The 15,275-nt window shown below is 35.1% G+C and overlaps 1 protein-coding gene across 20 annotated transcripts in view; it reads left to right on the top strand.

Annotated features, from left to right (window-relative positions):
* LOC139148365 (piezo-type mechanosensitive ion channel component 2-like) overlaps positions 1-15,275 on the top strand; it is a 103,345-nt gene that overhangs the window by 23,028 nt on the left and 65,042 nt on the right. For 17 of the 20 annotated variants that reach the window (XM_070719779.1, XM_070719772.1, XM_070719774.1 and 14 more), the window contains one exon: positions 9,549-9,644. In XM_070719779.1, coding sequence (XP_070575880.1) covers positions 9,549-9,644 — 96 coding nt within the window. Of the gene's footprint in view, positions 1-213; positions 621-9,548; positions 9,645-15,275 lie in introns of those variants that run through there. The other 3 variants (XM_070719777.1, XM_070719776.1, XM_070719783.1) reach the window with 2 other exon arrangements.

Raw genomic sequence — 15,275 nt, 5'->3', positions numbered from 1 at the left:
AGAATTCTCTTATTTCTGGTCATGTTGTACATGGGAAAAGTGCCACCTGCCAAGGGGGGTTGTGTAGTTTTAGGGATGACCTGTGTAGGTCGATGGGGAGTCCATGTGGTTCTAATTTCTTTACTGTGCCCACTCTTATCTCCTTTGTATTAATCACCTGATTATAAGCCAGCCTTCCATACATGTATGTAGACTTTGTAGTAGTATCTTCACTGCGCATGTCTGTAAGACAGTTAAAAGTTTATTCTCCATCACGCCCAGTAAGTGGCAAATATTACACTTGAAGTACCTCAGGATGTACATATTGTTGATGATGTGATTTCCATGCCACGATAGTTTCCTTTCAACTATGTCTGCTGCCAAGTACAAGGATATCGTCTTTGATCGGGGAGCCTCCGAAAGGATCAAAGTATTTGACACAAAAGTTGTTGCTTTTTTACGGAGAGCTGGAAATGTGTTACCTCAAAAAGTGCCACAGTACAAGACGCAACTTCAGCAGAATATTAAGGATACACGACACAAGATTGAGAAAAAGCGAGTGCGTATCCAGCCACCCAATTTCCGCAAGTATATCATTCCAGGAGTTTTCTGGGTTCTCTACCCATTCACAGTTTTCCAAGGTTTGTGTGTTTTATTTTTTGTATGAAATTATTGGTCGTTGACTTTTTTATCGGTTTTGAGTGTACCAGAGTGAAACTAAATACTCTTTTACAGGTTAGAAGCAACCAGAGACACATACTGTTTCATATCAGTTGTCACTTCTAATCTAGTCTACGCAGTATGTAGTTTTGTAAAATGGTGATAGTCTAGCCTAGCCGCCTAGCTAGGTGTTGTTTTATTTTTTTTTAAGTTTTTGCACTGACTTTATGTTATTTCCGTGAGTGACAGGTACCCTTCTCACACATTTTATACCAGAAGTACAATAAAAGTACAGTAAAATCTGCTGTCCTTTGCAGCAGTAGAATAATTCACAGTGACCGAGGGAAAGCATAAACTTAACTTTTTAATAATCATGGGACTGTTCTGATGATCACACCACTTTTGGTATAGCATTTTTGGTTTGTTATGTATTAAATTTAGTTATCATGTAGGGCATGAAGTAATAGAACCAATTAGATTTAGCCTGTTTCTCTATGTTATCAAAGCTGTGTCTTATCGTTCACTTTTTTAGAAAGTGAACTTGTACTAATTACAGCAGTCATAGAACAGAAATGTGTAAGATGCCATTGATGAACATCTCATGTTTTCTGTAGGATAAATAGACTGTTATTCATGTGAAAGAAAAGCAGTGTATCTAATGTTATAAGAACCTGTATGGTACACATATGTGTAATCTTACTGTATTGAAGTTCATCAGCATTCCTACTGCCATGGTATCATGGCTGTTTATGTACATTTTGTATAGGCTAGCATGTGTCATACTGTTTTTATTTAGACTGTTTTGCAGGTTTAGTTGAGATGAATTCTTTCCTGTTTAGCTTAGCTTAAATTTTTGTGATCACTCTAAGGGCCTGAAGGAATGGACAAGAATGTATTGTAATTCTCAACTAGAATGAGGAGTATTTACCAACAAAATCATTAACATAGTGTGACAAATTCTTCTCAATCAAACATAATTGCAAAACAAATCAGTAATATGCATGTATTACCTGATATGTTTCTGCTTTCACTCTCAAAAAAGCACTCTTTCTAGTTTTTAATTTAACCAAAATACTGTGACATGTTGAGATCATGTTTCAGTGCATTTGCAAAGTAAATGCCAGGACTATGTATTCATTAGGTTCTCAGACAGTTCCCCATAGAAGTATACTTTACCCTAACACTATCCCTAGTCCAAACTGGTGGGTGGGTTGGGGATGTCCAGCAGGAAGCTGTACCATTCCATGGGAAAGATTGGGAAGAGCTTAAGGAGTTTGAGGACAGTCACCCCCTGGGCATATACCTGCTAGACACTGACCTTAACCCTACCCTTCACCCTATCCCCTACTGTTGGGATGGTAAATGTCCAGGGGGTTATCCCGATACCATTCAGGACTCACAACACTGGGTTTGACAATCAAAATGAAGAAAGTTCACCAACATTAACAATATAGGCTGTAAAATCTTCATTTCCTGGCACAAGTTTTTCCTGTACTGTATACTCATCATGCAGCTATTTTTCAACATACATACCAGTATTACTATTTTGCTATGTAAATTTGACATTTTTATTACTTCCCCATATAAATCCGCACCTTCAGACTTTGAGCATTTTGGTTTTTTCCTTCGAAAAGCATTGGTTTTTTCCTTCGAAATAAAAGTAAATTTTCACAGTGTGATCATGACCTCAGATAATAGAGTAAGGACATGTTTACATAGCAAAAATTGGCAGGAATCTACTTTGGTAATTGGCTACTTATTTCAGTGGACAGTCTGTCTTCCCAATAGTATCAGAGGTACATGTTCATATCTGAAGGAGGCTTGAAATTATAAACTTCAAAATCTGTCAATGTGTTGGTCATCTGTGCAGAGGTTCAGAGATCGCCAATCTTGTTTTTGTAATTGAGTAACACTCTGCATTTTGCCTGACAACAACATCAAACATTCCGTGCATGGGTGGATTTCGTTTTAAACTTGGTTGGAAATGAGATGTCACAACGACTTACAAATCATATGCTTCTGTAAACCTGACTTCAACAAATCATGACATCTGTACCATCATCAAAAAGGAGAATTCTTCAAGTGAAAATTATGGACAACAACAGTAAAGTTTCCATCATAATATCAGATTTTAATCATATTGCTAATTATTCAAATGTAGAATTTTACGTATGGCTTTTAATATGAGTAATGACATAGTAGCTGATAAATTTTGAGAAAAGTGTTTTGTAGTCTGTAATATTGGCTTAGATGCAGTGAATATAATATACTTCACAGGGTTCAAAAATCAATCACAGTAAAGTAGCATTATGTGTATGTTTCTCTTTTTAAAGTTATTTTTGCACTGCTTGTCACTTGGTTTTTAAAACATAAGACAAACAAATACCTTTTGAAAACTGTAAATACTGCCAAAGAACAAGAACATGTAGTTTGTCATATTTTTCTGCATCTAATTCTATTCATATTTGTATAGAAGAGGACATGAGTCAGTGGGGTAAAGTTGAAAAAATTTAACCTTCAAAATTCTTGTCTGATAGAAGGATAGTTATCAATGTAAAACCTGACTTGTGTACTTCTTCGTTTGAAAGACACTCTTAAGCTTTAGTAGATGGCTTAACTTTCATTATTTTCTGTGTCAATGTGGTTGTTTTAACTTTCTTGAAGAGCAAATACATGTACTACAAGTAACATGCAGTGCTTGCTGGTAAGGTCGCAAAGATCAAAATCAGGCCAGTCAGAGTTTAATATAGTCATGCAATGATTTAAACTTGCAACTCTTTCATGGCCCTGTAGTGATGGTGTATACGTCTGTCATCAATGTGGATGTTATTATCATGTAAGAATTGGTTTTAAGAGTGTTACACTTTGCTTCATCTTTGATGCATAACTGCCATTCTTTAACACTTGCAGGAGGCAGACTTTGCCTTGGAGGAGAAATAAATAGTCTTACCACTGAGAGACTTCAGGGATTACTGAATAATAAACCAATTTGCCCTGAGGGGTGTATGACTGACATGAGTATATTTGAAATCTTTTCATTTACTGTGGTTGATATCCTGTCTGGGATTAGTTCTCAAGGTTTCTCTGCTTCAGCATCTCTCCATGAGATCAACCCAGGAAATGCTTACACTGCGAATGTCAGCAGGTCTCTGAAACATTTTGTTGATCATTAAGTATGCTTGTCTTCCGGGCAGATGAAGTTTTTTAAGAGTCCTGGTGGAAATAACACTTGTCCGTTACAACAGGTTTGGAATCATCTGCCGGCAGTGTACCAATTATTGTTGGAATATGCAAACAAACTGTCCTTTGGGCGTGTGAAGTATTTTAATTTTTACTGTTAAGAATCCTTGAATTTTGTACTGTGAAATTCCATTAATTTTTGGTCTGTTTCCAAGCATGTTTTGTTTTGGTGGTAAAATACGGTTTAGTTTTTTAAATGCCTGGTATTCATCTTGGCCACACAGTCTGTATGTGAACAATATCCAATTTTACTGTTGACAACTGAATTTCAATACAGAGTAGAATTTATTTGTGAACTATAACATTCATAATTTCCAAAGTGTTGTGTTAGCAGGGGCTGGATAGTTTACATTTCATCATACTTACAGAAAACATATTTCTTTTATGGAACAAGATGCTGAAATATCAAAACAATTAATTGTTGACCCTCTAAGGTAAAAGGCCTGTAAGGTAAGCAGTGAAAAGCAACTTAAAAAATGGAAAAAAATTATCAGAAAATGTAAAAAAATGCATCAAAATGATGTCAATTATAATATGATCTTTTAGAAGCCACAGCCCTGGCAACCATTTGACATGATAGATGATTGTCCCCTATTAATCATATCCAAGTCATGGGATCAGCAGAACGTGGGTGCACCAACACCCTACCAGTGTTCGCCTATCAATTTCTTGTCAATAAATATCTCTTCCCGGGAGTTCCAACAACCTCTTTAACCCTAGTTGTACAACCAGAAGCTAAGAAAAAATCATGACCTCTTAAAACTGAACCAAACAGCACAAAATTCTGTGGTTAACTAAATGCAAAATGAAAACACAGATTTTGTACATGCACGTAGACATTTCCCCTACTTGATTTTTAAGACTTTGTAAAATGTTATTACAATGATGTCTGTATTACCAGTACTCTTTTCCTGCTGTCAAGCCAAGATATGTATGGCATATCAACATTTTAGTTCATGATACAAACTGAAAACAACAAACGTTCTGTGCGTAGCAGGATTTACCATAGTTTAAGATCAGTTGAAAACTCTATTCTCTATGAAATATTTACAGCAATGTTTTGTGTCTTGACAGTTTGTGTGCTGTTGCGTATGTTTGATTGTAATTCAAAATATTTTTATCATGTGTTGATGAAGGGGGTTGCTAAGTATCGTTTTATGAGGTGAAAGTTTCCAAGATCTTAAGAATTCAGCGTGGATCCAAGCAATATCTGTGGGAAAATACTGTTCTATGATAAATTATCACATACTTACAGTTAAACTTTAGTATCCTAGTGAAGTGATTTTTCTGCTATGGTATAGTTGAAGATGAACTTTGAACAAGTAGAATAAATCAGTGAACTTTACAAAGTAGTCTCTGCACTAAAGCCATTATTATGCTTGTACTGAAGTTGAAAGTCAACGAATAATGTGGAGATTTGATGTCATTTACGTTTTACAGTGAAACTTTAGTCACAATTAGGCTGTTATTTACACTCCTCAGATAACAATGAGAATAATGTACCGGAATATTAGCTCAAAATTGAGAAGAGTTACCACATTGTGCAGTGCTATTGACCTATGTGGAATTTTCGGAATGCCATTTTCCGCTTTAATAATTGAAAATTCAGTCGAGTCAGGAAGCTTGATGATAAGTATAGTGTCTGCTTTCAAACAAAAGCTTATATTAGCATATGAAAATTACACCCATACGCATATCACTGCAACTTTCAATCTTGAAAGTTAGAACCCTGCAAAGGATCCGAAACACATGATCTAAACTTCCATGGTCTATTTAATCCCTTGAGATGCTCATTAGAAACGACCTAAATTCATGCGGTATTGGCCTTTTAGTTATACGAGCATACCTACTTCGCCTTTGACACAACCCTAGAGAAGCTTGACCCATATAAGAAGTTTTGGTGTTCAGTGCAACTGTCCAGAATTTGACTTTTACTGCATGTCCGGCCTCTTTAAACCTTAAAACACCAGTGGTTTCAGACTCACAGATCTTGAAAGTGTGTGGTTGATAATTCCCAAACTAAGGCAAGGTTGTACAGTGTTGTACTGAACCATTAAATAATAGTTTGGATGTTAAATACAGTAGTCCAGTATTGAACATGTGCATGTTTAACCTTCATGAACGTCAAAACACCTCTGTTTTGGGGGTCCACTGAGCCAAAAAACACATGATTGTATTAATTGGCTGTAGACTAGAGTTAAAGAGAATGGTGTGGAAATGAAATGAGAGACAGACAGCATTTGATATGGGTGAATGCGGTATATTTGTTACCGTCTCACAAGTGGACTTTGTCAATTTTGACATTCAAGAATTTTATATCAGATAATTCCTGTGGCAGTTGCAACTTGGGTTCAGCAGGAAAAGGTACAATCAGATCTTTACAGACAAAACATCAATAGATGGATGTCATCATGGTTAAAGGTTAAGAAAAAACAGTTTAAATTCATATGCTAAGGTATAATGTTATTTCTCAAAACTCAATATGATTGTTTTAATTGTGATGTTGTGCTAGTTTGTCAAGAGAGATGCATAAACATCTTAGTCAAAAAACTTGAATTGAAATATGTCATTCTGTCAGGGAAGACTGTTTGATTGATCTAAGATATGTGTAGGTGTGTGCAGAACTTCTTTCCAAAAATGCCAAGCATTTTAAGTTTGACCCTTGGGAACAGTAAATTTCTTCTCAACCTCATTCCCTATGAAAGTGATTTCTGTTAAACAGACACAATTCTTAATGTTTCTCTTTTCAGTCCAGTATGTTCACTTGATAAATTGTTGACTGGAGAATCAAGACCAGCTGTATTACCAACAGACAAAATCCAAATTGATACATTAGTAAAGGAGTTCAAAGCACTTTTTTATCGGATAAGTTAAAATACACCTTTGAAAATACTACGACCTCTGGGGTTTTGCAGTTGACATCATGCTAATGTCCATAGCTAAGTGAGAGGACAATTGCAGCCTACCATATAGCTTTTCACAACAATTTTTTCATCCTTGATTGGCATGTCAGAGATAATTTTCAGTCTATATTCTATAGCTTGTTCAACTTACTACAGCTTGTTAACATGATGTGTGCATGTGCCCAGCCAACACTGTTAATGTCGACATTAATTTAAATCTCTATTTATCTAATTTCCAACAATACTGCAGTACATGCTTGTTGACAGGCCTAATATTTATACATGCTTTAGGCAGTAGGAGATGAAGCAATTTTGAAAATGTATCACCATATTCTGTTAAAAAAAAAGAGAAAAAATGGCTGCCAAGATGTAATTACATTTTGATATCAGAAATTAGTGAATTCTTTACCTTGTGTCCGTAATTATGTCTAGTAATAGATCGTTTAACATCGATAAATTCCAGGAAAGGTCTCAATGTTGTATGAAGTACACAGTGTCAGTTGATTTCATGTTAGGAAAACTTGCGGAAAGTTCCGTCACATTGTATTGTATTGTATTGCAAAGTTAAAAAAATTAATAAATAAATAAATGATAAATAGATAAATTAATAATAAATTAATTAAATTAATGAATTAATTAATCAATCAATCGATTATCAGTTGGTTAAAACGTTGTGATTTGTGTGTGACTGCTCAGGTAAGTGAACATACATGGACAGATTGATCAAGTGCATGTCAATATCGATGGCTTTGATGAAATCTCACAGCTGGTGTTTGTAAAGTGGGTAGCAGTCAAATAGTGTTGATAAAGTAGAAGCTGTAGTGTCTCTAGTGAAATGTTAAATGTAGGCGAACTTAAGTTGATGTAAATAAAATAAGCAAAGGTTTACACAAAGTGTTTTATAGACCATTTTATTACAATGACTGAAATACTCATGTGTTGTTTATACAGTTACATGGTTAATCAGTATGGGCGATGTTGGGACTCTTTGGGAGGTAGTCTTTCTTGTCCTGCATGAAACTTCTTAGTTTTCAATAATTTGCAGCCAGGTGTCAACCAAACTAAGCCATCTGTAATATTTTAATAATTTCGTAAATTTGCACCCCATAAAAAAAACAAAAAACAAAAACAATACACAAAGTCACAAGATGTTTGTGTATATATACTGTTTGTGAAAACAGCCCATGGTAGCGCTTAGTAATTCTGATTGTGACTAACCAATATAAAAATTGTATTTGATATCAAAGAATTATGACCTTAAGAACTCCATTTGCGTAATGTTGCATACCATACTGTATTTCCTAAATATGATGGAATAAATGAAATAGTAAAATTTGAAACATGAAAGATACATCTGAAATGTGCAATTTTAACACAATAAGTAAAATTCACACCAATGAGTTCAGTTGGTTTAAAGGGAATTTGATTAAGGAATGACCTTGTATTAGCAAGATAATTTTCAAAATATCGTGGAGTCACCCAAATGTCAAAAGATCTCAAGTGAAGGGAAGTACACTCCTGTGTATGGTGAATTTCCTCAAGATTTGAAAGGATATATCGTAATATTAGTTGTAACGCAACTTCTACCACAGTAATATCATGTGCACAAAACATCTGAAACTAGAATCTCATACTGTGGTGATGTAGTGGCTGTAAATTAATATTTAAGGCTATTTGTCTTGCAGAAAATATGTTCAGTACATACTCTTAGGGGTGAGCCTAATTATTTTCAGATCCACTCGACCATAAGGGCTAGCAGACGAAAAAGGTCATAATCCCAGCCTTGGTTTCCATTGATTATTCCATGTGTTAGTTACCACTATGATGATTCACTCATCTATTGTGTGGGTGGAAGCTAAAAACTACATGCCAGCCCATTAAAACTCAAGAGCTTGGGCTTGTGTATTTGCTCACCTCTGTACTCTAATACTGTATGTCACAAGTAGTTTGTTTTGACTTTGGCAATAATTTCTCATGAAGGCATTAGACACAGCACAGAAACCAACAGATGCTTTGTATAACATTGCATTCCACAGTGTGAATTAAGATGTACATATAATCACACTGCTGTGATCATGGAAGTTGTTTGCTAAACTTTGCATCAATCGCTTACTACTTGAAAGCTTAATCTTTCAATGTCTGGATCCTTAATATGAAGCCTTGGAATTGAATGATAAATTGTCACATTGAATTATGAAGTTACCAATAGAATGGGATTGGATGGGCCGTAGTTGCATTTTTTATCCATCCACTCATAAATCTCATAGAAATATTAATTTTAATTTATACTGTTGCCTTGGACACATGACTTGTTTTGCATGTCACTATGCAGTACAAGCAATGTGATTAATTCAGTTTGTGATTTCAGTTTTTGCTCTTACAAAGCATTTATCAACATTCTCAGATAAACTACATTGATGATTTCTATGGTGATGATCTGTAGATCAATGGTCAACATTAAAATCATAAAGGGCGTTTACAATACATTATATAACTTGAAGAATGTGAAAGTTTTATTGGTATATAGTTTATGTGAGTATGTGTGTATGATCCATCTTCATGTAGATAATCTCAGCTGTACACTTCAGGGATGCAACCAGTGTAAGTTTGTCTGTTTCATTGTATTGTATCCTGTCCATATACAGGACATAATGTAGTGTAATAGCTTCAAAAGTTTTATTTGTAATTAATAGGAATATAGGTGAATATCAATCCTCATGCAGATTATCTCAGCTGACATTGTTTCTTTTCTCTTTTTCATTACAGCATGTATATTTCGATACAATTTTTTCTCATTTCTATATTTTACCTGTTTCTTGGTGTTACCACTGTTGCCAAGTCCATCAAAAGAGTCCATGAAAGGTAAGATGAACAGCATTTTTTCTACCACACACCACAATTAGATTTTTACAGTTTTATAGTGCCATTTATATAATATCCACCCCAAAGTCTTAGAACTTGATACTAGGGTAGGAAGTCAAATACATTCATGAAATGCAACATTCACTGTGGTTTTGTTATTGACGGTAAGTTGGTAGGTCACCAGGGTTCCTAGGCCCATGTCACCTTGGGTCTACTTGGCGTCTCAAAAACATCAATACATGTATTACCAAACATTAGACATGTTATGCTAGTTCCCACGCCTGTTTCCTATGTTTCCTAACCTTGGCAAAGCTCTGACATTACTGTATGGGTCATCTCTTGTCATCGTATGTTTATAATTTCCGGCCTGTGTAACCATGAAATTTGGGTATACTCTACGTAAATGTGCTTTCATTTTCAACTATTGCTGTCAGAGTGTTGGGCCATTTGCCAAAAGGTATGCTGCAAATGTACAATGCTGTCAGTTACACATATCTCAGTCTTTATTGTGGACAATCCTTGGAACGGTATCCAAGTGTACCCTGGTAGGCATAGCATGCCAGGCCTAACACATCGAAGTGTTAACAGAGCAGAGTCCAACAAACATACACATTTATAATCAAGACAAACTATCACACAATTCGGCATTTCCTCTCTGAATGAATGTAAGAATCTAACTTTCCTCTAAATAAACTGATGTTACACCTCGAGGTGTATATAAACAAATGAATGAGCTCTACTTCTAGAGAGAGTTTTGTTGATATACCATGCATGTACTGCTTTAATATAATTCTGTCCACAATTGTTCATTATGTGTCGGCAAAAATAACAATAATAACATACTTGTTTAATTGACTTGAACTGCATAAAGTTTGAGGACTATTTATTTGAAAAAAAAGATCTTTCTACCGGTATAACTGGGTATCAAAGAGAAAGATTCAAGTCTATAAATTTCTGTAGTTTCACAATAAACTGTGCCACACATGTTGGAAAGTTCCTCACACATGGTAATGTTCTAAAGCAAGTGTCGTTCAGAATCAGTTATTAAGTAAACAAGGATGGTATTGAAAGATTAATGTCACAAACTTCTGAAATAATTAATGTTAGTCAAATCTACTGTAAAGTATGGCGACTTCCTGTATGCTGGCCAAAAATATATTCCAATCATGCAGTCTTATCATAGTCTGATAACTATACAAGCCAAACTTTGACAAAATCTTATCTTGTAACATGATACCAGTGTTGTATATTTGATGGACGCAAACATGTAAGTTTCTCTGTAAATATGAAAACTCAGAGGTTCGACCACCCAGGTTTAGAGGCATGTCAACATTAATTAAGGAAAGGGAAGAGGGCCGGTAAAATTATTGTTTTGTTTGTTAGTCTAGGTGTAGATTGAATGCAATGGCTGCTAGATCTTCACCTTGAGGTTTGCTCAAACTTTCTTCAAGAAGACTGTAAACTGTCTTCTTTTCAATCATGAATGAAAGTTAGGGGCCACCTTGAAAAAATTGGACCTAGAGAAACAAATGGTTCTCCCCTAACCTAAATTCTACTGATGTTGGATATTCATCAAAATGGCTGCAACCACCTTAAATTTAACCTTTACCTACGAGGAAGTATGACTTTCCCATCTGCTGAGTCAGTAAAAAGTGGTAGTTAGCCGAAGCTATGGGTATGTTATATAGGAGGCTTAGTGGGTAAAAATCATCTTTACTGTATCCATTTTAGTGTAACTTTTAACAAAAAGAGACATGACGTCCTGCATCACTGTTACAAGCCAGACTTGTGTGCCTGTGTTGCATATTATGTGAGTTAAATTGCCAGTGTTTACATATTCATGGTATATGTACTTGACTATAGCAACTGACATATGGTACATCCGATATGGTTGAAAGTTTGTGAGATATAAGTGTATTTGTGGATCTTTTGAAGTTTGTCGCAAAATGATATAACTATTTATGATAAGTTGGCTTACTTTGGTATACATGTTAAAAAATACTGGTACAGGATGTTTGCAGCGTGTGTATGTCTAGAGGTCTGTGTCACTATGGTTGTTCTATTTAGTGAGTGTATAATAACACCAGAGTTGGTGCTTTCAAATTTTGAATAACAACTCTAACAGCATGATGGGTCAGTCTAAAATTGATAGAATCTTGGGTTCTAGTAGGTGAAAGTGCATGTATCTGAGGGGCAGCCAACTAGTCAATTTCAAGAAATTACAACCATGTAAAAGCAGAATACAAAACAAATTACCAATAAAACTAGAATACGGAGGGGAAAAGCGATAGCTGTTTTCAAGCTAAGATTTGGAAAAATTCTTTCCATTGACCTTCAAATTACAGATGATACTGCCCTGCAAAGCTTTCAGTACAAGATTCTTACACGTACAATAGCTACCAATAAATTTTTAAAAATAAGAAATGTAATCACAAATGACAAATGTACTTTTTGTAATGAATGGGTGGAAGACATAGTCCATCTTTTTTTTGAGTGCAAATATATTCTTCAATTTTGGAGTGATGTAGAATCGCTTTTGCTGAAAAATTGTAATATTCCAATAACACTGATTCCAGAGAATGTTATATTGGGAATTATAACGAAAGATGATACATTCACTGTTAATGTTTTAGTAATTTTAGGTAAGAAATACATATATGATTGCAGAAGATTGCACAGAATACCAAAGATTCAACAATTTACAATATGGGTACGAGAAAGAATAACAGTAGAAAAAACATAAACATAAATTAAGTTTCTTTGATAAAGATGACACGGATTCAAAATGGTCAAAATTAAGTCTATTTGCCAATGAATTTTGAGATTTTAAACCGAAGCACTGTCCTGCTTTTTTGCTTTTTTTTTCTTTGTTGGGTTTTTCTTTTCTGTTGTTGTTTTTTTGTTTTGTCTTTCTTTTTCTGAAAGCCAATAAAAAAATTTAAAAAAAAAAAAAAAAAAAAAAAAAAAAGCTAAGATTTGGAAATATTCTCCTTTTACCCACCTAGTTTTCTCCATCTCCTATCACAAAAATTCAATGAAAACTTTACATTATGTTTTACTCATTATTGGTAAACCCCTGCAAATAACTAAATCCTATTATATTACCATGCCTTGTCCGTCACATTTTAATTGGTCGAGCTGAACCATGTGACTATAACAAATATGCAGTAATGGTTTGTTTGTGCCCATGAATATCAATAATATCGTAAACATTGTAACTTTTCAGCTAAAACGTAAATTGTAATTCGTACAAAGATCATAATCAATCACACAAAAAAATGGAACATTTGTGGGCCAAGTTTAGACACCTTTTTTTGAAAAAATCTCCGGATTTGCAAAATTTTTACAGCAGGCGTACTACTCACTGACAAGTTCTGGGACCCCGTTGTTGTTCACGTGGGAAATTTTTGTAAATTTTACTGTTTGGGGGTTCGTTGATAATATAATGGAAATAACAGCTTGAGGAAAGCCAAAATTAACGGGCTCAGCAAGCCTCGCCCGTAAATTTTTGGCTTTCCTCTCGCCCTTGCCCATAAATAAACATTAATGGTCAGCGCCCGTTATTTCTATATTTGCTGTCCATCTACTATAGAAATAACGGGAGACGCGCTGACCATTAACGTTTATTTGTGGGCAAGGGCGAGAGGGAAGCCAAAAATTAACAGGCAAGGCTTGCCGAGCCCGTTAATTTGGCTTTCCTCGAGCCCGCGCCCACAAATAAACATTAATGGTCTGAGTGGAGCCTGTTATTTCCATTATATTATCAGCGAACCCAAGAAAACCGTCAAAATTCTGAAAATTTCAGGAGCAAACAACAACTTGGCCCCAGAAACTGAGAAATACGCGATGCACTGTCACGCGCACTGTAAAAAAATTGGCAAATCCGAAGATGTTTTCAGAAAAAAGTATCTCAACTTGACCTACAAGCGCTTCATATTATTTTGTGATTGATTATGATTTACGTTTGAGCTATAAAGTTATGATACTTTGAGTTGTTAATCTACTTATTCACATTCACGGGCATGTAAACAAACCATTACTGTGTATTTGTGGTCAGTCACGTGGTTCAGCTCGACCAATCAAAATGCGATGGGCAGGGCATGGTAATATACTATTTGTTTCCAAGTTGCATACTGAGCAAATGTGTAAACTTTCCCAACTTATTATAGTGATAAAAAATTGCCTGCTTACTGTTTCCCTGTCTCAAATACTAGTGAAAGATTGCCCCTCCCCTCCCTCCCTGGTCTGCACCAATAAATTTCATGTGAACACCTTAAGTGGAAAGCTTTGTAAGTTCTTCCATTCTGCATAAGAAGTTCAGCTTAAAAGACTTGTTGACTCTGTAGTTCTGCATTCATATCTTTTCACAAATTGACCTTTGCAGAGTGTATTCACCAAAAGAAAAGGTTGTGCCCATCATTACTGACACCCACACAGCTTACAAGATGTGTCTATCAGTACCCACGTACACACAATGCTCACAAGATACAACTCCATTCTGTCTGTAACAGATAACAACATCTGAAACCAATCATCTTGGGAACGATCTAGAAATCTGTCCTCATTCTACAATTACTTCAGAGAAAACACGTCGAGCGTACCTTTGTATTAAAGAGAGAAATAGGTTTCATAACATTATTTCGAATGACATTTTTTTAAAAATTGCCTGCAGCAATTATAAAAACTCGATCATCACTGTATGAGATGGTGAGTCTTACAAAGTTGAATTTAAAGGAAGTACAAAAATCGTCATTTAAGGTAGAAAGCACCTCGGGGACAGACATTCAGACTCTCAAACTTTTACAATTCTCTTCTGATATATGACATGTGGGGGTTCATCTTAAAGCTCTTGATGAAAAAAACTTTTCACCAGCTTAGTTTTTCAAAATTCGAAAATTTTTAGTTTTCTCCATAGAGTTAACACTGGGATGGCGGCCATTTTGAATTTCTAATATCAGTAAATCCTGGTAATTTGTTTCTCTAGTACCAAAATTTGCACGGTGACCCCTATTTTTATTCTTGATTTTGAAAGAGAATGATTGAAAGATCCCTTGAGGAAAGTTAGAGCAAAAGTTTAAGTCTTTCACTTTCGAGGTGCATATTACCTTAAAGGCAGATTTTGCATCATGGGAGTCTACTATAGGGCAGTTGAAAGAAACATATTTGTATGGTACAACCTTTGTTTACTGTCACACTTCCCTGATCAAATTTGTAGTACACAAAATGGGACATTCTGTAGATTGCACTTGCTTGAATGATGTACTATATAACTTGTGTTCAACTTGGAACCATTTATTCTTTATGGTAAATTACTGTCTCCATTTCCTTGGTTTATACATTTGATTCATTCAGTTTCATCCTGATGCCAGAATGAAATATAAAAATTTACGCAATACCAGTACTGTTGAAATTTATCTGACAAAATGACTTCATGGTTAAAATCAGTTGATTTAAACCTCTGATTTTGTGCATAGAGTTTTTAATTGAGAGCTTGAATCGGTGCTAGATATAGAATTTGATATTGCTGCTGTGTTACATGTATACACATACAGTATGTCTGAAATTTTCAAATATTTTAAGCAGTTGTCGGTTAACATGACTTTGAAATCAAAATAGCAAGGCACAGCATGA

The sequence above is a fragment of the Ptychodera flava genome, chromosome 13 (assembly GCF_041260155.1).
Source record: "Ptychodera flava strain L36383 chromosome 13, AS_Pfla_20210202, whole genome shotgun sequence".
NCBI classification, from domain to species: domain Eukaryota; kingdom Metazoa; phylum Hemichordata; class Enteropneusta; family Ptychoderidae; genus Ptychodera; species Ptychodera flava.
Note: the sequence above shows the minus strand (reverse complement) of the source record. Positions and strands in the feature narration are given on the sequence as shown.